This window comes from Strongylocentrotus purpuratus, unplaced genomic scaffold (genome assembly GCF_000002235.5).
Source record: "Strongylocentrotus purpuratus isolate Spur 01 unplaced genomic scaffold, Spur_5.0 spur5_scaffold_17, whole genome shotgun sequence".
In the NCBI taxonomy this organism is placed as follows: domain Eukaryota; kingdom Metazoa; phylum Echinodermata; class Echinoidea; order Camarodonta; family Strongylocentrotidae; genus Strongylocentrotus; species Strongylocentrotus purpuratus.
The window spans coordinates 11,928,584-11,952,912 of NW_022145602.1; the positions used below are offsets into that span (position 1 = coordinate 11,928,584).

At 38.0% G+C, this 24,329-nt stretch overlaps 2 protein-coding genes across 2 annotated transcripts; both read right to left on the reverse strand.

Annotated features, from left to right (window-relative positions):
- Positions 1-10,918: 10,918 nt before the first annotated feature.
- Positions 10,919-12,047, reverse strand: LOC115925197. The gene is made up of 2 exons (XM_030988757.1): positions 11,861-12,047; positions 10,919-11,259 (listed from the first exon to the last, which is right to left on the reverse strand). Exons 1-2 carry the CDS (start codon positions 12,038-12,040, stop codon positions 11,071-11,073), a joined length of 369 nt encoding a protein of 122 aa, XP_030844617.1. The 5' UTR covers positions 12,041-12,047; the 3' UTR covers positions 10,919-11,070.
- Positions 12,048-16,266: 4,219 nt separating this feature from the next.
- LOC115925027 lies at positions 16,267-20,466 on the reverse strand. Its single transcript, XM_030988172.1, has 2 exons — positions 20,058-20,466; positions 16,267-16,397 (listed from the first exon to the last, which is right to left on the reverse strand). Exons 1-2 carry the CDS (start codon positions 20,323-20,325, stop codon positions 16,267-16,269), a joined length of 399 nt encoding a protein of 132 aa, XP_030844032.1. The 5' UTR covers positions 20,326-20,466.
- Between the last annotated feature and the right edge of the window lie 3,863 nt (positions 20,467-24,329).

Genomic DNA, 24,329 nt, shown 5'->3' on the forward strand with positions numbered 1-24,329 from the left:
CCCCCTCAACATTACCCCTTGGACAACTCCCCCACACTGAAAATTATCCCCTTCGACAATAACCCACCCCCCCCCCCCCTTTGGTATTTGTATGTGTATAAACCCCCCTAAACCCCCCCCCCCTTTGTTTTTTTTTGTTTTTTTTTTTAATTAAAAAAATAAAAAATAAATTAAAAAAAAATTATTCCCATGGCTGACCTAAAAAAGGCGACCTTACCCCCCCCCCCCCCCCCCCCCCCAGGAGCAAAATGTCAAATTTTCAAATTTCGAGACCAAAAAAAAAAGAAAAAAAAAAGTGTCCTCTTATCACTCTCACTTTCATGAGCCATATATCTTCCCCTGCTCTTGTATATCTTCTGCTAGTACATCCTTTCACGTAATGTACATACACGAACGCAATATGCTGTATTGTAATTATGTTACGGATTTACTTACTATGTTTCGTAATACTGTTGTACATGTATATAATTTACATCACTGTACCTTTGTAAATTGACCTTTTCAGCCTTGTGCTGCTAATCGATCATTATATACCAATAAATGAATAATAATAATAACAATAAATCTTGGACCTGGTGTCCCCCATTACCTGCACACATTTCTGATCAGACACCATTCATAATGTGCTGTGCAACACCCATTCACAACAAACAATTGCCATAAGTTTTCTTTGATGGTTGGCACACTTCATAAACTTCATAAAAAAAATTCTCTGTGTGCCCATGCCTTGAGCCATAATGCACGACCGTACAGAGGATTTTTGTTATGTTAGGGACCGGGGGAAATTAAACGAATTATTAAAAATGTATTGCATTTTTTATTTATATTTTTTTATTTGTGGGAACTGCCCCCTACCCTAGGCCCCGCTGCGTACAGTCATGGGTCAGTGACAAAGCAATGGCCTCGTAACTGTGAGGCCCCAGGATCAAAACCGTGTCGATGTGCCATATAGTGCCCTTTTGTGGGGCATTAACCCTCAATACTGTCATTTATGACTTAAGCGCGTAGGTCTCCTACTTGATAAGCATAGTAGCATATACATGCTTTAGCAGTCACGCAAAACACACATGGGCAAATTATTATTCAATACAATCTGAGAATGTATACTATTATCTAGATATATTAGGAATAAAATATTTTTTAAATAATTCCATAAATTGGGGTAAAACAAAACATTCCAACTATATGAGCGACAGTGTAATTCTATACTTTTATTTCTAGACTATTTAGAAAAAATAAAAAAAATACTTTGAGGAATTTCTTTTGCAGCATTATAACTGACAGAAATTTGGTAGATGATATTTATGATCATGGACCTACTAAGAATACTTATGGTATGTGGTTATGTGAGGCGCAATGGTAAGGGTGTGTGTGAGACCGTGTGGTAATCTGAATTGTTCATATTCAACCTCCAACTGTGTGTTTACGCCTATACAAAAGGTGAAAGAGGAAAAGATATGGTGTTATATACTGTTATGTGCGTGTGTTCGTGCGCGTGTGTGTGTGTGTGTGGGGGGGGGGTAAGAAATTGTTCCGATAGTGTAAACTGAGCATGCATGTAAAATGTCACGACCATTGCTAGTCAAGCTTTGAGCAACGTTTATAATATTAATGCACTTTTAAGTAATTTTTTGTGAAAGGCTGGTCAGCAATTCTACAATGCGTTAAATACACATGATATATCATACACTAGAAACAATTAGAGTGGCTACAGGGGGAGCCCGAGGGCACGTGTCCTTTGTTACGTATCCATTGTTGGAAATACATAAAAAGGAGAATAAGGCGAAAAAATAAAAGAGAAAGGAAAAAGAGAAAGTGAAGAGGATGAAAAAATAAAACGCTTTGAACCCCCCCCCCCCCTCTAATCAATAAGCCTTGTAAATTCGCATTTCATTTCCGGAGCAGAAACATCCCCCCCCCCACTGTTGTCTCAGTAGATGGACTCGTACTATGCCACCCATTAAAATATCCCAATGCCCCCCTCCCCCTCCCTCTCCCCCTCCTCCTCCCTTTTCCACAGAGAATAGAATGTTGACTTGTTCAGTTCCATTAAACTATTGAGTACTTTGAAAACCTGTCTATAAAGACCGCTCAAAGGAAAAAGAAATGTCGGTCTTAATAGGCTGGTTGTCTTTGTGTACAGGTTTTTGTTATTCATGTATCAATGGCAAAGTTGCAAAAAAGAATTGTAAGAATATGTTTAATATCTCTCTATACTGCTCTTTCACAACCACTATTTAAAAAACTACATCTTTTCAGTTCTCACTATATATCAATTGAATGTGTACTGTATCTCATTAAAGGTCTTTAAACATAAACATAACAAAATTACCATATTATCTTGCCTCTATTATTAAATGTTAAACAGAAATGCATAATTGCCATACTAGTAATTCGGAAAATTACTATGTCGAAAAATGTATACCTACAGCATCATCCTTTTCTTTCAAATCAAAATGAGCGTCAATATGGAACTCTCTTTCTCGTAATTCTGAAATCAGTTTATGCGCATTATGCACACATACTTATAGCCCATTTGGGCGGTAATCAGCATGTTAAAAAAATTGTACACTGTCATGAATAATTTCTATCCCCAAATGTTCCTCGTTTGAGGTAAATTATGTTCTTTTTCCAAATCATACGTGGAAGCATGCGATTACAAATGGGTTATTTTGCAAGCAAGCGAAGTGAAGGAGCTAAAGTTTTGACTCTTATCCGTATGAGTAATCAGTGATAATTTGGCGGGCCGCTATTGTACGATAAAAGGAGATATGGAATCATATTGATATTTCCTATTTGAAATGTAGAAACTATAATGTAGAAACTATACTTTTCACGCACCAAAGTCCGGCTCGTAGTACACGAAAGCCCGTTTTACACACCGGACTTAGGGGGTGTTTTCAAAAGGAGGGTACATGCATATATGCGTACCCTTAGTAAAACTGAATGGGGGGCGGGAAACATATAAACAATGCTGATTGATGGTCTATATAAACTAATCACGCTGTATAAAATAGTCTACGTCATGGATTTGCCCTTTTGAAAGAAATTATTTGTTCTAGATTATGATGTACCTGTAGTTGGTCTAAGACTACACCTTTCATTTTTATTAAACTTTTTTTTTGTAGCCGGGGTATCCATTTTTTTTTAAATAAACAAATGAATTGATAAATATAATGTTTCCGTCGGGAATTCTCGCTTTTTCTTTATAATCATAATTTTAATATGTATTCACGTGTGTAGATACAAACTTATAGGCAAACATTTGCATTAAAAGGGAACATTGCTAAACATTCTGTGGATTGAGAGAGAGGGAGAGAGAGAGAGGGGGGATAGGGGGGAGCAAGAAAGCAAAAGCAAAACAGTGAATGGGTATCGAACAAACATATTACCGGACAAAAATATCTGAATGATGGCGCTCTTTCGAACCATCTTTCAAAATAATCCGATGACTGGAGAGACAATCCCTTGATGAATGAAAACATGTATTTGTGTCTGTAGCGCAACATGATGGTGCTCTTTATAATCATGGAACCCTTGCGATCGACACATAAAAGCCTCATATAAAAGGCGACCAATCACCAAAGATATTTATTTATGTATCATTAAACACGTGTCCATATTTATTTATGTTTTTTAATGTTTTCTTCCTTTTTTAGGGGGGGGGGGGGTATATAAATCTTATATTTTAAAGGGGTCATATAGACACCTAGTATTAGTGAAATTATCGTGTTATACGTTTGCTCATGCTTTTTGTTTTTCGTATACTATTAACAAAAGGTTTGATAACAATACTATTGTCTTCTTGTCTCAGACTTAACTCTATTGGTGCTAAAGTAGGGGCACTTTCTGGAGAGAGAAAAAAAAGGGCACCTACAAAGGGAGATCTCAAAACAAAAATATTTAGGCATTGGTTGCAAATGGCAAACCATTTTTTTTTTTAATCACTCACCGCACGAGCGCGCAAACAAATCACCTTACATAACATAATATAATGTATATAGGTGTAAACACACAGCTTGGAGGTTTCATGAGAACAAATCAGATCATCACACAGTCTCTCACACACCCACACCCTTATCACTGCGCCCCACATAATCACTGTATCATATAATTTCATCACCAAATGTCTGCTAGTTATAATGCTTCAAATTTATTTCCTATCAAAAGACTATTTCCCTTTTCTAAATGGTCTAGAAAATAAAGTACTAAAGTATTTTTCGTTGAAATAGCCTTTATTAAGTCACTAACAAATACGCTATTAAATAAGTATGATAATACCACGACTACCCGAAACGATATATAATATATATGCATGATATATACAGTTTTCCTGTATTTCAATTACACTTTAAAATCAATCTACAAAAATAGATTTCAGGGAGGTTGCATTTACATATCTGGCAGTCTGGAGACATCCCTGTCAGTGATAACATAAATGATACATTAGAGCAAACACAAGGGGGCAAAATTCTATATTAAGTATTCTGATATAACTTAAATTTATATGAAACAATGCTTGCGTGAAATATTTTGCTATTTGTAAATAGAGAACCAGCATTTAGGTATAGATGTTTTGGTCCATTGCTTTTTCAATTCAATTCAATTTATTAATTTCATAAAATACAAGGATATAATATATTACACTCTAAAAACTGAAATGTTAAATCACCATTTAAAAGGGCCGAGGAGTGACCACTCTTTCAAAATGGTAGATTAACACTTTGAACATGCTGGATCCAACACTATAAAGGTTGAATCTATCAGGATAAAAGTATCAATCTGACATTTTGAAAGAGTGGTCACTCCTCGGCCCTTTTAAATGGTGATTTAACATTTCAGTTTTTAGAGTGTATAAATTTGTGCATAGGAATTCGCATTAAAAAAGCCAGTGGCTTGGAATAAAACACAGCGATTGCCCTTACAATCATAGTAATGAGGAAAGCGAATACAAAATACAAAGAAAGCACAAAACAAAACTTATCATCAAAGTCAGCCATTTTTGATAAAAATCGACTTTGGAGCAATTTCTTGTGAATCAAACTATCTGGTGCATAAATGATTGAAGCAAAGTCAAATTCAAATTCAAATAATTGACTGAAATCAATCCTGGCATGATAGGATAACATAATTATCAAAGCAAACAAACAAAAGAAAAACAGAACTTACATTAATGTACTACTACTTCCTGGAAACATATCATTAAACAACTCAAGAAAACAAAGGAAAATTGTAATCAGACTAGGTACACAAGGTCGCCGTACTTAAAATTTAGTGATATCGCTTTTATCACAATCAAAACAAAACGCAATCAGGGCAAAAGGAGAATGTAGAATATATATAGAAACCTCAACAAAACAAAAAATAACAATATCCAAACAACAAAATACTGTTTCTACTTGACTCAGAGCTGATATAAACGGTTTCATAAAACATAACACTAATATTGCAAATAAGGTTAGCTTTTCTTTCGTATCGACCTTTAACATAATTTTCACAATTTTCCTTGTTCGGATTCAGCATCACCATGTCATCATGTTAATTTATATTTCAATTACATCTCCTGGCTTGCTATGAATTTTTGGAGTTAATAGGAAATATTAATCAGCACCCCCGACGTGAAAGGCGCTTCGGGCCAGGTGATCGATGCCTTCTTCTAAAATGATAACTATCTACGCACATGCTCCGAAGGATAGATTTTTGTTATGGGGGTGGGGGCTTTAGAAAACGCACATGTTTAAACAAAAACGGGAAATGTGGGTAACAAATGTGCACTTATTCAAGGGAGACGGATATTCATTAGTAGGGGAGAGCTAGGGCACGAATCAGAGATTTAAAAGGGTGCCCAAGAACCCCATTACAAGACATACATGTTCACAGTCAAAGGGGTCACTTTTAGTTATTTGGAAACGTGGAGTGGCATGATTTTCTGCCCCCCCCCCCAACCCCGTTGGTGCTCTGCTTCCGCTACGTTCTTGGAATAACTGTTGTCATTATTGTTATTATTATTATAATTATCCACATAACTTTACATATTGAAAAAGTCAATCTGTTGGACAAAATTTGTTTGAAAGAAATCGTGTGGGCCATTGGTATGAAAAGATATTTATACTTAAATATGAGTACTGAACTGATTTAAACGAGGAAAAAACACCGCCGCCTCCACTCACAGACATAACCACACACGCACGCCCGCATACACGCATAGAACTCTCCCCCATCCGTCGCCAATTCTGACAATTAGGCATTTCAACACTAAAGTCCACTGTTGTTTTCTGTTCCGGTACAATGTGTAATTATTATACCTATTCATCTTGAATCCTTCCTCTCAGTCGTTCTCGTTTGATACCACGTTTGGGAGACCCGATAAAATAGATTACAGATATTCATTCCTATAATAAATATGTGTTTTCAATCGATGTAATTTGATGTCTGCCCCCAGGCTTCTTGCAGCCATGGAGCAGCAAAATTCAATTCGGTTACCCTTTTCTTCTAATAAGGGACCTTTCCCTTTGTAGGTGCCCTTTTTGTTGGTGCCCCCACCACTTTGTAAGTCGCTAGGCTGCCCCTGATTATAGGGAAACCATTATACATGATTTATTCCTAATAAATCAAGATAATAGTATACATTCTCAGATTTTATTGAATAACAATTCTAGTGTGTTTGTTTTGCGTGACTGCTAAAGCATGTGTGGGTTACTATGCTAATCAACTAGGGGATATACGTCATTAAGTCATAACTGACAGTAATGAGGATTAATGCCTCACAAAAGGGCACTTATATAGCCCATCGACACGGTTTTGATCCTAGGGGCTCACAGTATTACGAGGCCATTGTTTAGCCACCGAATAATGACTGTACGCAGCGGGGGCTAGGGTATGGGGCCACCCCCACAAATACAAAAACAAAAATAAATGCAATAATCCATCAATAATTCATTGCATTTTGCCCCGATCCTCAACATTAAAAAAAATCTATTTGGGGGCATGCCTTGAACCATAATGCATGGTCCTACAGAGGAATTTTTCCTGTTGGGGACCGATTTTGCCCCTATCCCCAACATTTACAAAATTCCTCTATGTGGGCATGCCTTGAACCATAATGCATGGGCCTACAGGGGAATCTTTTTTGTGTGACATGTAGACCCATCAATTCGACAATATATTCAATATCTCACACTGCACTTTCCCTCCCATTCCTTTCTTTCCTTTTCTTCTTTCTTTCTTGTCTCTCTTCTCGCCTCTTCTATCTGACATCAATTTTCCTCTTTCAATTGTTCAGTGTATCTACCATCTATATGTACATGTACTAGCATACCGTTGTCTTCTTGGCATGCATACTATTGTTTCATATGTTAGGTAACATAACTAAGCACAGATGCAATAATAATAATGTCTATTACAAAGCAATGTTTTGAAGGAATTTGTATATGCATCATCTCACACTGAACTGTTCCTCTCTTCCTTCCTCTCTCTATCTCTCTTTCTTCCTTTCTCAATTTCTCTCTGTCTCTCTTCTTTTCTCTCTCTTGTCCCTCCTATTTGAAATCCAGTATATAATGTATGGTTAGTTTATGTCTGTTTTGATTTTAGATCTTGGCTGTGATTTGTTCGATTTAAATGTTATTGATTGTTGTCATGAACATTTTCTAGAATATATTTTAGTTAGTATTGTCTGTTGGGAGCCAGGGGAGTACAAATAATACAAATAATTCCTCCGGCTCTCAACAGAGACATTAACTAATATTACATTGTTATGTTATTTATGTTATTTCTAGTTATTTGTTCATGATTATGTTAATGTATTGTCATATTTTATAGAAATATGAGTCGTAAGACGATTTTTATGCCTTCATTTTATTTGTGCATGACAATAAAGAAATACAATTCAATTAAAATTCATTCAATGAAAACTTCACATATTTGGTGCCCCTTTTTGCAATTGCAGTACATGTTTCTATTTTTTGATCCAATTATCGACCCGTTACAATTACTTATTACTGACAATACAAGATTGGCTAAGTAAATGAGTAATGGAGGCCGTTCGGGGAAGCCAGAGCTTAAATAGCTAAGGCTTTTAGATGTCCCTAATACTTAACACGTTTTTCCAAATCGAAACTATTCTGTGCTACAAAAATTTGTGGCCTTATGTAGTGCAATAAGGAAAGTTTCCCCCAAGACAATTTTTGAGTAATTTCATTTTGATTTGATTTAGATTTAGATTTAGATTTATTGGTTTCTGCATCTTTTTCTTTTTTCATCATACATTTTCATGAACATAATATGGTTTGATACAATATTTTAAGTGTATATAATTGTATACAGATAATAAACGAAGTTAAACAAATATATTAAATGCATAATTAACATACATTAGATGCAGGAGGGTTACAAAAATAAGCAAAGTAGCTTGACGTGCCCGCAGGCCTCAACTTAGATACAACAATACAAATATATATATTTTTTTTTTAAGTGACTTGCAGAGAAGAAAAGGAAAGGGGAGAAAAGGGGCGTTGGTAATAGTACAATAAATCTCATACATCTGCTAATTGAATGTAGGTTCATTCATAAATGGATAAACGATGCTAGGTCATGGACGATTACACATCATTGTTGGATATACAGTCAATGTACACACGAACATGAATACGGTAAAATGTTAAATACCTTCTTAAAAGAAAACAATGTCCTAAGGTTTCTTATTACAATGGGCAGAGAGTTCCAGATGTCCGGGCCGGCGTGTCTAATTGATTTGAGAGCCAATGCGGTTTTTTGATTTATTTTTTTTTAAATTGAATTTTTCAGTTTGCCTTGTAGGGTAAGAGTGGGTGGTTTTCTTCAAATCAATTATTGCTCGAAGTCAAATATTCCCCCAAAAATAAGTAGAAACAAAGAATAAAACAAATTAAATCTAGTCGGCATCAATTTAAATTGTTGGCATTTTTAAAACTGTGAGTCTCATAGAATCTTTAGGGGCTATTTTGTTTGAAATGTTTTGCCTGTTCAAAATAAGCTTTTTTTCCTGGGGACGTGGGTAGCACAAGAAACGGATGATTTTGTTTCCAAAGCTTTTTTTCTACAATCATTTTCTCTATATATTTTTTTCTTCACATTAAAGGATCAGTTTGGTATCACTGAAGAGCTCCTTATTTCTCGTTACTGTGGCATTTAAATTTTGAAAGCCGAAATTGGGAAACATTCCTCAAAATGCAGCTACAGAGGTTCACATTTTGTGTGCGAGAAGATGTGGGAGTGGCATTCCGAGCAGGTCGAATCGTTTCACGCGCATGGACCGATCTCTTTCAAACCATTGTCGAGGCCGTGATTGGTCAGTTCGTCAAGCTCTTATGGATTCGGGAGTGGCCAGTCAAAAGTGCGGTTGCAGTCGCCACGTGAACGGTTTAAATAAACACATGTGCAACACCGGAATGGGGGTTGTAGTGGAAGGTTAATTGTGCCGTTTGATTAAACGGCCTGGAGAGACGAGGCAATAATTTCCAAAATTCGAACCCAGTTATCTGATCATCACTATTTTTGGAAAAACAAATCACAAACTCCAAATTGTCAGCTGGTGGTGACATGTTGCTATTTTTTCTTCTCTATTTTTTTATAGTATTTTGACCAAGACCATTTACCGTGTACAATCAACATAATAATTTTTTATTCGCACCAATACGCCTCCAGGTTTTATTTTGTACATATGGTTAATACGCACATACTTAATGATCATATGTTACAGATAACATTCCACTTAAAACTAAATTCTACGAATAAAACGCGATTTTCCAAAAATTGCCATAAACTGCTAGAATTGCCACGAGCTAAAAAACATTATAAACTAGATGGATGTTCGACTGCGCGCAGTCGAAAATGATGCCTCCGCCATAGAGCAATTTTTCAAATTCAAGTCCGATTGTAATCCATTAACAGGTTCGCAGAATCGCGATTACAAGTTATTTTTTATATTCATGTATGACCCTTTGGTCTTTGATCTTATGACCCTAAAATCTTATCAAGTCAATGGCTCTGCAAGATACATACATGTCTCAAGTTTGATAGTAATCCATCCGTCAGTTCTAATAAGAAGGCGTTCACAAGCTATTTTTGCATACATAATGAGCCCCATGATCTTTGACCTTTGACCTCATGACCCCACAATCTACTCAATTCATTTGCTTTGCAAGATAAATACATGTTTTGATGGTTATCTGTTCCTCGGTTTAATGATAATGTGATCATAAGCTATTTTTGCATATATAATGAGCCCTGTGACCTTTGACCTTTGACCCCAAAGTCTAATCAGATCACTGGCTCTGCAAGATACATACATGACTAAAGTTTGGCAGAAATCCATCCATCGGTTCTTGAGATAATGCGATCACAAGCTATTTTTGCATACATAATGAGCCCTGTGACCTTTGACCTTTAACCTTGTGACCCCAAAATCTAATCAGTTCATTAGCTTTGCTAGATACATACATGATCTAAGTTTGGCAGGAATCCATCTATCGGTTCTTGAGATAACGCGATCACAAGCTATTTTTGCATACATAATGAGCCCTGTGACCTTTGACCTTTAACCTTGTGACCCCAAAATCTAATCAGTTCATTAGCTTTGCTAGATACATACATGGTTTAAGTTTGGCAGGAATCCATCTATCGGTTCTTGAGATAACGTGATCACGAGCTATTTTTGCATACATAATGAGCCCGGTGACCTTTGACCTTTGACCCCCTGACCCCAAAATCTAATCAGTTCATTGGCTCTGCCAGATACATACATGGTTTAAGTTTGGCAGGAATTCAACCAGCGGTTCTTGAGATAACGCGATCACGAGAACGGGACGTACGTACGGACGGACGGACGGACAACCCGAAAACATAATGCCTCCGGATACTTCGTAACGGAGGCATAAAAAGAGTATTCCAGTATCAATTGCGCTTAATAGAATTGCAAAAAAATGACGGAGCCTTACGTTCACCAAGTAGGTTTCGATCATGTGTATTTTTGCATTAATTAATTAAGAGTGTTGCAACCTCACAGTTGGAACGTTGGAACGTTCAGACCATTCAGTTGTCCTCCTCGATTGTTGCCGAAGTGAAAAAATCCACCTCGCACTGCATACCATTTTGGTAGATGTCCATGGCCTTCTGTTGATCCACATTAAACCTCTCGGCATTCTCGTTGATGTAAGTCGCGAGTGTATCGCTTTCCGGCAGATTATCTTCTATCCAGAAACTGTACACGTTGGTGTCATTCTATAATTGCACAATTAAAAATACGTAACGTGGAAACCTGTACTTTGGACAAATAATTATACAGAATTTCGTTTAGTTTTCAGTTTTCATATATAAATGTTTTTACCCTTTTTATTTGATGGCGGTTTTAGTTTGATCGATCCCAAACAAATTTGTGTACATCACAACAATTTCAACTTCAAAAATTCCAACCGGCTACAAATATAAATAATCCGTCAATTAATTATTGTTTTATTTTCATCAGAATAAACAAACAAAACGTGTCTTCGTGAGGGTTTACCTGTCTGCCCAGAGTTTGAACAGAACGAAACGAAACTAGTAAGCATGTAAACAATGGGACATGAAATATGACGTAGTTTGGGAGCAGTACAGCAAGGGGTCGTGTGCAAAATGTTTCGGCGACCAACCCCTATAAATTGTTGGATTCTTAACAAGCTGAATACGATAATCCATAAAGCCCCGCCCCTTGACAAACTGACCAATCACGACCGCGACTATGGTCCGACAGACACCGTTCCATGCGTGTGAGTGCGTGTAAAATGCGGCTGGGATCGGTCATTAAGAAAAGGGGCGGGGCTTAATGGAGCTGGTCTATTCTTACTATGCCTGATTCGATCTGCTGGGAAAGCCACCCCCACAGCTTCTCACACGGCAACATGGCAATCAGCAGGTAAAACGACTCCTCCTCTGTAGCCACGTCCTTCTCGAATTTAGAGTAGGAGGCAGCGGCGTCTCCCATGGCAATCCCTTTCGGGTCCTGGATGTACCACTCTTTGAACATTTTCTCCGTGTACCTTCAAATACAATCATGAGCATACACGCTAAATACATTTTGATTGAAAATAACCGATATACACGCTTAATACAGGTTGGTTGAAAAGGCCAAAATATAGACGAACTTCAAATTTAAGAAAATAGCACCAATCTGCACACTTCCAGGTTTGAAAACGAGGTTCTCATGGTCTTAAGGTATGTCCCATATTCAGGCAAAAAAAAGGGTAAATTCGAACGGCATTAAAAAGACAATACTAATTTATAAATTCTTTACAAAACGAAAGGGCTTGAAAACGGCTTTTAGTGAGAAAATAACGACAATTAGTTGGTCGAATCGATTTAAAGGCAGGCTTTACTACTACAGCTAGAAGGGATTAAACCACCCAGCGAGCCAGCGAGGTCACTGTGACAGGTGGCTATCTCATTAACTCAGCTCTCATTTAACATAAGAAAAAGAGGATCATGGGGGACCGACAGGCACCGATTGGGGAAGTTTTCTATAGAGAGGGAGCAAGTGCCTACAAGAAGGGCAGTGTGCCTTTAAGTGATTGCAATCACCTAATTTCCAGACCTTCTTACCGAATGGTCGTAAGTTTTGTGCTGCACATAGATTCAATCGGTTTAATTTTGGCCCTTACAAGTAGAGTGTTATTGATGTAGACAAATGCTCATGTACCTGTTACACCTTATTTTATGTATCTGATTACCAAAGAAAAAAGCCAGTCAGTCACTCAATAGTGTCTGACAGTGAAGTCGAGCAGGTAAAAGGGTTTCCTTGCATAATTTGAATTCTACGACACTGCTAATGTTTAAATTTCACAGATAGGACATACATGACATATTCATAATTCCTGCAAAGTTCTACAGAATTTGATTTTGGCTGCAAAGGGACATAGTACTGCGTTGCCAATTATTGCATGATTCATTCAGGCATAAATTGTGTTGAAAGAACTGTGAGCCTCGTTTTCAACTCGAAGTGCGGGGCTAATGTGAAATTCGTCTATATAGGATTGGTAGATGTGACCATTATGTGACCAACCAACTCACATGGTTTCACAGGCAGACATCTAATCCGGTGAGAACCTTTCATGAATCAGAGAAGACTGCAGGCAGATCCTCGTTTCAGGCTATACTGGCAATACTGGCTATATATTCACTGCCGAAGTGGATAAGCTATATTTTAATCACTTTTTTTTATGGTCAGTTTTTATTCTTTTCTCTCTTGAAACAAATTATAATCATAGTACAAATTACAATCATCATATGTAACGCTCACTGCAAATGTGATGACATTATAAATCAGTATAAATTTTTGTCTTACAAACGGCTTCAAAGGAAACTTACATAGTTAGTTCCTATACATCATATTCGACACAAAAATTCATATTTTCAAAGAAAACATATGCAGTTGTATAATCCAAAATTTTTGTTTTAACAATGTAGCAACTTATACTTCTTTAATACTGTTGTCCTGAGAGAAAAGTTTTCTCTTTTTGTTAACCCTACCCTACCCGACCTCTCCCTTATCCCCCCCCCCCCCCCCCCCCCCCCCCCCCTCTTAACCGATGGACGACTGGCTCTGGGTTCCAATTGTTTGTCTAATACTCAGGTTTTCCCATTTAGAAAAATGAATAGTGAGAGTTCCCCTCATTGCTGCTAATTTCCTTTCTTCTACTTTATCCCCTATTATACTATTCTTTATTTCATTAAAAGAGGGTGGTTTTTTAAGTTCTCTATTTCTATAAATCAGATATTTAACAAGAATTAAAACATGATTCATTAATTGATATTTTCCTTTATTTCTCTCCTCTTTCCCATACAGAATTTCCTCCAAACTACAGTTATGTATTTCAAAGTCTAAAAATCTCGTGCACATTCCCCACACTGATTGTGCAAATTCACAAGTATAGAATAAATGTTTATATGTTTCTTCATCTTTTTCGCAAAATGAGCATAACTTAGTCGAGACAAGACCAAAACGGAAGAGGTGATGGTTTGTATATAATATATTATGTATAAGTTTAAACTGAAACTCTCTTAATCGACTGTTAAGTGTACACTGTCTTAGTCTTTAAAATATGTTTTCTATTTCCTTACAGGAAAAACCATAGTTCCTTCCAATTCTCTCAAAAACCAAAGGTTTAAAATCATCTTTCTTTATTAATTGTACATAAATTTGTTTTGATTTTAGATCAGCTATATTAGTTGTTTTCTTCCCCAAAATGAAATCAGTTCCAGAATTATTTTTTTCTTCTCCCTTTCTAAAATTATTTTTCCAACAATAAAACAGGCATAAAAGTGCTTGATCTTTTCAATTTCATTTACTTCAACACCTAAATCGATAAAATGCCTGTCACATTTTAGTTTACCATCGTTTTCCAGAATATGTTTTAATTTGTAAATTCCTTTGTCATACAACCTCTTATCGTATATACAACTTCCTTTATATCGAATAAGTTTATTATTAAAAAATTACCACATCACCAATGTCTATACTCCTTATATGTCTCGTATTCACCCAATCTTCTAATAAATCCATATAAAATTGTGGAGCTGTCACTTTTAATAAACTTGGTATATAGTCACATGAAAATATCAAATCTCCACCCACGTGTTCAGTGACAAAGTTAAAATATTGTTTCCATTTCATGTCTTCATCTTTGTTTAGAAGTTTTTGAATCCACATAATTCGCTGCGATTTAACTTGTGCAGAAAAATTTAACATCTTTAACCCCCCTTGCTTATAGTCTAAGAACATGGTGTTTCTATTGATTTTATTTGTTTTTCCTTTCCATATGAAATCAAAAGTTAATTCATCCAGTGAATCATAAACCCATTTTGGAACAGGAGCAAGTGACGTCCGATAAAGAACTTTAGAATTAATGTGCACCTTCAGTAGTTTAATCTTACCCATAAGTGTTAAATCCCTTTGCTTCCAAAAATTTAAAAGTGTTTTTATTTAACTTAAGATTTCTTTATAATTCAGATCTTCTTTCTTGTGTTCATCGAGGGAAAAGAAAATCCCTAAAACCTTAAGAAATTCAACTATTTCGCCAAAAGCAAAATCACAATCTAAACGTTGACATAAACCTAACCTTAATATTTTAGTCTTGTCGTTGTTTATTTTCAGTCCAGAATTTTTTTCGAAATCTGCAAATAATACTTTTAACCTATTAATTGATTTTTTATTGCGAACAAAAATTGTCATATCATCCGCATAAGTTACTAGTTTAGTTTCCTTATCTCCAAAATTAATTCCGTCCACCAAATTTATCTATTCGTAATTTGTGTGCCATTACTTCAATACACAAGATAAAGAGGTACGGAGAAAGAGGGTCTCCCTGTCTTACTCCCCTTTCTACTTTGAAATAACCAGTGGACCCTCCTTCATTTAATACACAACTTAGAGTGTTCGTGTATAAAACTTTAACCCACTTTTGAAAGGATGGACCGAAACCAAATGGCGACAGAACTTTTTGAAGAAATTGATGTGAAATTGAGTCAAAAGCTTTTTCGAAGTCTATAGCTAACAAAAAAACAGATAAATTGTAACGGGATGTATGAAAAATAATATCATCTATAATGCGAATGGCCTCACCAATATCCCTCCCTTTCATGTAGCCCACCTGATCTCCCATAATGATCTCATTTAATACTTTCTTGATTCGCTTAGCCAAAATTTTTGTTAACATTTTATAATCGACATTAAGAAGGAAATGGGTCTATAACTTTTCAGTAAAAAGGGATCTTTCCCATCTTTAGCGATTAACGTAATTACAGCTTGTTTTTGAGACGATGCTAATTCTCCTAATCTATATGCTTCATTCAAGGCATCTTTAACTAAATCTCCAATATCCGGCCAAAAGGTACGATAAAATTCTGAAGAAAAACCGTCATTTCCAGGTGATTTGTTCTGTTTTAATTCTTTTAAGATTTCTAGGCATTCTTTATTACTTATAGATTCTTCACAGTGTTCTCGAGATTTTTCAGTCAATTTCGGTAAACCTTGAAAGAAACTATTATAACAATTATCAGAGCACTCGTACTCTACTTTACTGTACAACATGCTGTAAAACTTCCGGATTTCTTCAGTTATCCTTTTTTCATCGCAGCAAATAGCAAAAATCACTCACTCAATAGATCGATCGATTGATTGATCGAACAATCAATCGATCAATCAAACAATCAATCACACCACAACCCGCCCATACCCATATTATTTTAACCAAACACTTACTCAGTGAAACTTTCTATGCGTGCGACAAGGAATTTCCTTAGGTCTTCATCGGTGGCTTTAACCTCAGCGATCCCATAGTAGTCAATGGCATTATAGCAGTACACGGCGTCCTGAACTGTGTAGCCACCTGGTGGATTAAATGTAGGATATAGCTTTGTTTATGGTGAGAAGAGTGAGCAATTGGTTTTAATCTGAAAGCTCGCTATTTATAAAGATGACAGTTCCAATCCTCCTTGGAAATATTTTCGTCGGAAATGCAGTCATCTTCGCGAAAATTGTATTTTAAGACCTCCACAACTTGAACACAGTGGCTTATTTCGATTCCAGCGATCGAAATAAGCACATGATAAAGTGTGCAAATGCATATAATGGTTTGACGCTATTTTCTCGTGACCCGGATATTGGCTTGAGCTCCAAGTATGAACACTGCCCGTAAATGTTTTGTTCTCTGCCACTACTATGTCGTACTTTTAAAGTTAACGACCAATGGATATTCAATTAAACTCGTTTTCATAAACATTCTTTGAAAAGTTGACTCTATGAAGATTAAAAGTTTAAATTGGTTTCCTCATTAAATCACTTCATACAAGGTTTATTTCTTCTTATTCTCAACAGTTTTTGTGGTTGTAGGTTATGCAAAGCGTCAACCCTGAATATAATTTTTAGTTAATGGGTCCTCAACTCTACAAACGGTGAATAACGTAAACAATATTTTTGACCGAAAGAAATACACTGCACTTTATTTGGTCGAATGTCCTTCTTAAAAGATGATGATGTATTACGCGAAAAAGATTGACAGACATCAATACTAAAAACTAGGAGCGTCCTGCTCCTAATAAAAATGTGAAACTTATTAAACTAGTAACTTATCGTCGGTGCTGGTTTTCTCGTGTTTATGTCTTATATGAAAGCTTAAAACTTATCTTATAATAAAAATTTAAGAATTTAACTTCCCCAATCGGTGCATGTTGGTCCCCCATGATCCTCTTTTTCTTATGTTAGTTGAGAGCTGAGTTAATGAGATAGCCACATGTCAGTGACCTCGCTGTGTGGTCTAATCCCTTCTGGCCAGGCGCGGATCCAGGGGGGGGGCCGAGCGTGCCTTGGCCCCCCCCCCCCCCGCAAAAAAAAAAAAAAAAAAAAGGAGAGAGAGAGAAGAAAAGAAGGGAAAGAGGAGAGAAAGGGAAAAAAGAAGAGGAAGAAGAAAAGAAAAGAGGGAAGAAGGAGATCGGGGGGAGAAGGACTTGCCCCCCCCCCCCTCTCTCCCCCCCCCCCCCCCGTAACAAAATAAAAGAGAAGGAAGGAAAGGGAAAGAAAAAAGATAAAGAGGAGATAAAAGATAAAGAGGACAAAATAGGAAGAAGAAAAGAAAAGAAGGTGGATATCAGTTGCAATTTTCCCGCCAACAAGTTGTGGATCGGGGGGGGGGGCAAAAGACCCTAGCCTCCCCCCCCCCCCCCCGCTAAAAAAAGAGAGAAGGAAGGAAAAGGAAAAGAGGAGAGCTAAAAGGGAACACAAAAGAGGAAGAAAAAAAGAAAAGGGAGAAAAGAAGCGGAGATCAGTTGCGGTTAATCCCGCCAACAATGTGTGGAGCGGGTTGGGGACCAGAATGACCGTGCCCCCCCCCCCCTTCAGCAAACCTAAAAGAGAGATAAGGAAGGGAAGGGAAGGGAAAGTGAAAGAGGAGAGAAAGGGAAAGAAGAAAAAGGGAGAATGAAGAAAGGTAAGGGATATCAGTTGCAATTTTCCCGCCAACAAGGTGTAGATCGGAGGGGGGGGGCACTGGCGTACTGATGGGGAGGGGGGGGGGCTTTGGAGAAATAAAATTTAAACGTGGTTTATTTCTAATTCCATAACGGTGGTTTACAAATAATACTGAAATGAGATAATTTTCCTCACTTCATGCGTTTGTTGGAAAATGACAAATTCCTAAATTTAAGCCAGGCAAGAAAATGCTTCTTGAGATGCCTACATATCAGGGCCCGCGGAACGGCGGGGATCGGGATCCTCGAGCCCCCCCCCCCCCCCACCCCTCACACTTTCTTTGAAAAAGTATATTAAAGAGAAATAGAAAGAAAGAGAGCAAGAAAGAAAAATTAGTTCACTGCCAGTGTCACATTATAATGGGGTATCAAAATATGCTCATCTGACCATGATTAAAATCAATGCCTACAATCCTACAATCCTCTGCCCCCTGGATTCCACCTAAGGCCCTAAGGCGGGCCCTTAGATGCTCATATGACGGTCATTTAATGCCTAAAACCCCTGATTTCTGGGGGCTCTGCCCCCTGGACCCCACGCCAAATAGTGTCCTGCTAGTGTCACAAACAATAAGGTATCAAAAATGCTCATCTGACCGTAATTAAACGCCTAAAACTCCTGAACTTCCGGGCTCTGCCCCCTGGACCCCGTCTAGGGCGCTAAGGCGGACCCCTGAATGCTAATCTGACCGTAAATTAAAACCTTAAACCCCTGAGCTTCCGGGGCGGACAAGGTATCACCATATGTTCATCTGACAGCAGGCGCGGAGTTAGGGGGCGGTGGGGTGGTCCCCCAATAAACGCCGGCCAAAAAAGAGAGGAGTGTAAAGGAAGAGAACATAGGAAGAAAAGGGAATAGACAAAGAACATATTTGAAATTTAGACAAGGATTAAGAGTCGAGAACGGTACAACGAATCGTCTTCTTTCTCTAATGAATTAATGAAACTTCAAAGCTCCCGCGCTACACGCGGGGGAGGGCAGGGGGAACTTAATTCAGACGAGGATAATTTTCGGGAACGGTACAACGAATCGTCTTCTTTCTATAATAATTTAATGAAGCGTCGCAGCGGGGGGAAAACTGAATTTAGACAAGTCATAACGGTACAACGAATCGTCTTATTTCGCTAATGATTTAATGAAACGTAAAAGCTGTATTCAGACGAGGATTATTTTCGAGAACGGTACAACGAATCGTCTTCTTTCTCTAATGATTTAATAAAACGTACAAGCTTCCGCGCTTCGCGCGGAGGGAGGAGGGGAAAACTGAATTCAGATGAGGATTAAGAGTCGAGAACGGTACAACGAATCGTCTTCTTTCTCTAATGATTAAATGAAACGAAAAAAGCTTCCGAGCTTTGCGCGGAAGAGGGGGATGAATTAAGACGAGGATTAAGAGTAAAAAACTGTACAACGAATCGTCTTCTTTTTCTAATGATTTAATGAAACGTAAAAGCTTCCGCGCTTCGCGCGGAGGGGGGAAACTATTTTCAGACGAGTAGGGACGTACGGAAGGGGGGTGGAGAGGGTTAGGGGTTGACCCCCCCCCCTTCGGTTTTTTATGTGTGTATTTTGGAGCAAACCCCCCCCCCCCTTTCTATGATTTTGTTTTGTTTTTGTTTGTTTTTTTAATTAAAAAAAAATTTAAAAAAATATGCCAATGGCTGACCTAAAAAAAAAAAGGGTGACCTCACCCCCCCCCCCCCAAGGGAACAAAATGTCAATTTTTCAAATTTCAAGACCAAAAAAAGTGTCCTCTTCCCCCCCCCCCCCCCCCCCCCCCCCCCCCCCGCTTATTTAGCGGCTGGCTGAGTCGTTACGATTTTTTTGGGGGACCAACAAAAAAAAAATCCTGGATCCGCGCCTGCTTCTGGCCCAGTAGTATTGACGGCATGGGCGTAAATCCCTACGTAATACCTATTGTTCACGGGATGAACAATATGTATTACGTAAGGATTTACGCCCATGATTGACGGTCTTTGAGACATGCCGAATTGTACCAAATAGTCACCCAAATAAAAGAACTCACCGTAGTTGGTGGGATCCAGAAGACCACTCTTGATGCCCTGGATGAAGTCAGTGTCGAGTGCCGCCTGCGCCTGCACCTGACTGTTGTCCCATAGCCAGTCGGATAAGGGCACCGCCTTTACCCCGTCCGGGGTGTCGACTTTGGTCAACTTTGTCGGCCCCTTGCCCGACTGTAGTAAGGCGGCCACCGCAGACGGCAGGTGTTTGACCATGGCCGCTGTGCTGCGCGGACTGCGGACATTTCGGGGGCTTCTCTTCAATGCCGACATGTTTTAGATAAAACTCCAACCTTTTTGGCTGTTTATTCTTGAAGACCTGTTAGCACAACCACGACTCAAGAGCATCGACTGTGCGGTGTCTGCTATGATTCAAACACAACTACGGGTCTGATCGCAGAGAAGATCGCGGAGTGTTATAAAACGAGCAAGGTTTTATAGACACTGGCTTTTAAACTGAGAGCGTAATGTGATCGGTAGTGTATGTTTACAGGTATTGCTGCGTGACGACTTGGCAGTGCAAGTAGGCGGTGCTTAGTGCGTGCAGTGACCGGGACTGGCAGGATGCGCGTGCGCAGATGCGTTTTAAGACCTCATAGTCCACTATGGTAGTGAAACATGGACTTTAGCCTCTGATACTAAAAAGCGTTTGGAAAGTTGCGAAATGTGGTTTCTAAGAAGAATGATGAAAATCCCCTGGACTGACAAAGTTAGTAATGAGGAAGTTCTTACACGAGCTGGAGTGCAAAGGAAAATGATACGTGAGATGTTGATTAGGCAGTTGAAGTTCATGGGTCACATTACACGTAAAGAAGGCCTAGAGAATCTTGCTATGACAGGGAAAATTGTGGGAAGCAGGAGTAGGGGAAGAAGGATCCTCTGTCCTCTGTGTGGCCATGCCGTGAACCATAATGCATTACCGTACAGAGGATTTTTTTTTCCTGTTGGGAACAGGGGGAAAATGCAATGAATCATTGATAATTCATTGCATTTTCTTTGTTTGTTTGTATTTGTGGGGGCTGCCCCCTACGCTAGCCCCCGCTGCTTACAGTCATGATTCAGTGGCAAAGTAATGGCCTCTAAACTGTGAGGCCCCGGGATCAAAACCGTGTCGATGTGCTATATATATTATCTCTCTTTTCCCCTCTCCCGTCCTCCCCCTCTCCCCTTCCCCTCTCTCTCTCTCTCTCTCTCTCTTTCTTTTCTCTCTCCCCCCCCCCCTTCCCCCTCCGTCTCTCAATCTCCCTGTTTCTCTTTTTGTATAATTACAAAATTGTATTATAGATCATCTGAGGTGATCTCAGCTCCCGGATGAGGTGAGAAAGATCATGAGATTTCAAAATAACAGGAAATAACACCCACTTCGTATTCGGATATACTTAACTTATTTTAGAGCATGTACATGGCACAAATGTAAAAGAAATGTTGCATTACACCTTCATGAATCTGAGCGCCGCTTCTGCTAGTCTCTTGGAATAATTTGTATCATTACTGTTGATATTAAAGGTAAAGACCAGTTTTGGAAACGCCCCCCTCTCAAAAAATGAAATGGAAGCTCTTATTACCAATCATGTGAAAGAATGTGTTCTGACTAATATGTGGTTATACAAATTTTGCCGAGAAACCGCCTACTTATTGATATATTTGGTAAATTATTATATCTATTTGGACCTGATAGATATAACGCACGTGTCACACACGTGTGCGTAGTCCCGTATACATCTTTCTGTGTACAGTGCTTGTAACTTTACTCAGACTGGGCCAAATTTATTATCATGTTGATGATTCCCTGAACCTTGCAGTACACACCAATACTTTTATGCTAGATGATCAACCTTTTGTGATCGATTCCACAACGTTTCTTTCACAATCCAATCGCATGACCATAACTGGTCTTTATCTTTAATATTTTGAATTTTATTAATACTAATGTTATTTAAAAAATAATCAAAATTGCTTTACACGTTAAAAAAGTCATTCTATTGGACAAAAAACTTGTTGAATAAAATATTGTTGACCACTGCTGTGGTAAAATATTTATACTTAAATACGGATACATATAGTAAAGGAGACGCATTAAATATAAACTGATTTCACACGACAAAAAACGCATGTCGCCCCAACCCTCTCAGACACCACCAACCCAACACGTCCACATACACGCATAGATGATAAAAGCACCCGAGAACTCTCTCCATCCGTTGCAAACTCTGACGTTTAGACGTTTCAACACTTAAGTCGAAAATCGTTGCTGTTCCGGTTAAATGTGTAATTGGTATACCTATGCATCTTGAATCCTTTGCTCCCAGTCGTTCTCGTTTGATAATAGGCCTACGTTTGGGAGACCCGATAACATAGATTGCAGTGGAAGACAGATACTTCTTCCTTGACCAAATAGGTGCTTTCTATCCATATAATTAGATATCTGCTCCCCGGCTTCTTGCAAGCATTGAGCATCAAAATTCATTTCGGTTACCTTAATTTCATATGAGATGACATTGAGGTTATCGCGGCATTGTCTCGATTAAAAGCTTTGATGCATACAACACACAAAATATGACGGACAAGTTTTAAAATTCATGGATACTTCTAACCACATTAAAGGTCCTATGTCGTATTTGCAGGCCCCCAAAAATGAAAAGGTTAAATTCGAACGGCATACATACATATAAATATTTATATAGCGCTTTTACACAAACATGCTCAAAGCGCTTTACATTTAAAAAAAAAACAGAATAATTATATGCTCTCCAAGTGCATTACACTCTTAAAATAACAGTTACAAAGAAAACAAATGAGTTTTTAGATTTCTCTTAAATGATGCGACTGAGGTGCAGGAACGAATGCTTAATGGGAGACTATTCCAAATAGTGGGACCAGAAAAATTACATTTTGTTGACCCTTCTTCGAATTGATGCGGGGGATTTGCAATACCAATCTAGAACTTCTCTCAAAACGACAGGGCATGAAAACGGCTTTTAGTGTGAAAATAATGACCATTAGTTGTCGAATCGACTTAAGTGATCGCAATCACCTAAGTAATAATCTGAATTCCATATCCTTTTATGGAATGGTCGTACGTTTAGTGCTGAACAAATATTCAATCAGTTTAATTTGGGCCATTGCAAGTACTGGGTTATTGTTGTAGACAAATGTTTATGTCCCCTTCACAGCTAATGTTATGTATGTTATTACCAAAGAAAAGAGATGTTGGTTAGTTAGTCACTCAATAGTGTCTGACAGTGAAGTCTACAAGGTAAACCGGTTTCCTTGCACAATTTGAATACTAGGACACTGCTAATGTTTAAATTTCACAGAAGGGCATTAATGATTTATTCATAATTCCTGCGAAGTTTTACAGAATATAATGTTGGCTGCAAAAGGGACATAGTACCATAAAGGGATTGGGTGACTTTGTCTCAGATTCGGAAACGAAACTAAATTTCAAAATCAAAGGGATCAGTGTGGGTTATTTGGAAACGTAGAGGGGCACGATTCTCATGAAAGGAAACATATGTACATTGTTTGGAAAGAGTGCAAAACACCTTTTGAGCCCATTGTAAATCAAAAGAGTCGTAATGAATGATTGGATATGATTCCATGCACAATCGTGTCATGATAACCGACACTGTGCCATCGAACCACTTTTGTGCAGACCTCACACGTATAAGTCCAATACATGATTCTGCGGGGCATTCTAAGAGTCATTATTTCTTAGATTCCCCCTTTGATAATATGGCGCCTGTTTATTGGCATCGCTTCAAATACTGCAGAAGGTACCATTGTATATTGTGAAGACTCCATGAATGATAATCTCTCTGTTATTCAGCTCGTGACAAAATATAACAAATATGGAAGTAAAAGAGGCTCTTGGCTTATCTCTTTAGATATAGCTAGACAAAATGTTGAACTCTATCATTTCGAGAAAAAAATGTCGTTATAAGTTTAATACAATGTAGAGCGTGATGAATGAAACACCGGAGGGTTTTAAATTCTATATGCTCTACCAAGGGCATAGATAACATTAGAAATAAGTATTGAAAAAGTATGTAAAACTATGGAACAATGAAAATCACAAGACAAATTAGCAACTCACTCATGAGTCTGGGACGTCATGTCCTCACTATCCACTTATTATTGTCTTTATATTGATAATATAAATTTCTTATTCCCCCCCCCCCCTCTAAGAATCTTATTTCTTCACACCAGCATCCACGTTAGATTGATTGTAATATGTTTTTGTGTGGATGCACTTATATAGAGTAATTTATTTCCAG

What these genes read in the sequence shown, in the direction of transcription:
- LOC115925197 (XM_030988757.1), bottom strand. Translation starts at nt 12,040, where the DNA reads ATGTTCAAAGAGTGGTACATCCAGGACCCGAAAGGGATTGCCATGGGA. An exon ending in AGCAGATCGAATCAGGCATA is followed by an intron (nt 11,260 to 11,860) that starts GTAAGAATAGAC and finishes GTGCAATTATAG; the next exon opens with AATGACACCAACGTGTACAG.
- LOC115925027 (XM_030988172.1), bottom strand. Translation starts at nt 20,325, where the DNA reads ATGTCGGCATTGAAGAGAAGCCCCCGAAATGTCCGCAGTCCGCGCAGC. An exon ending in TCTGGATCCCACCAACTACG is followed by an intron (nt 16,398 to 20,057) that starts GTGAGTTCTTTT and finishes TTAATCCACCAG; the next exon opens with GTGGCTACACAGTTCAGGAC.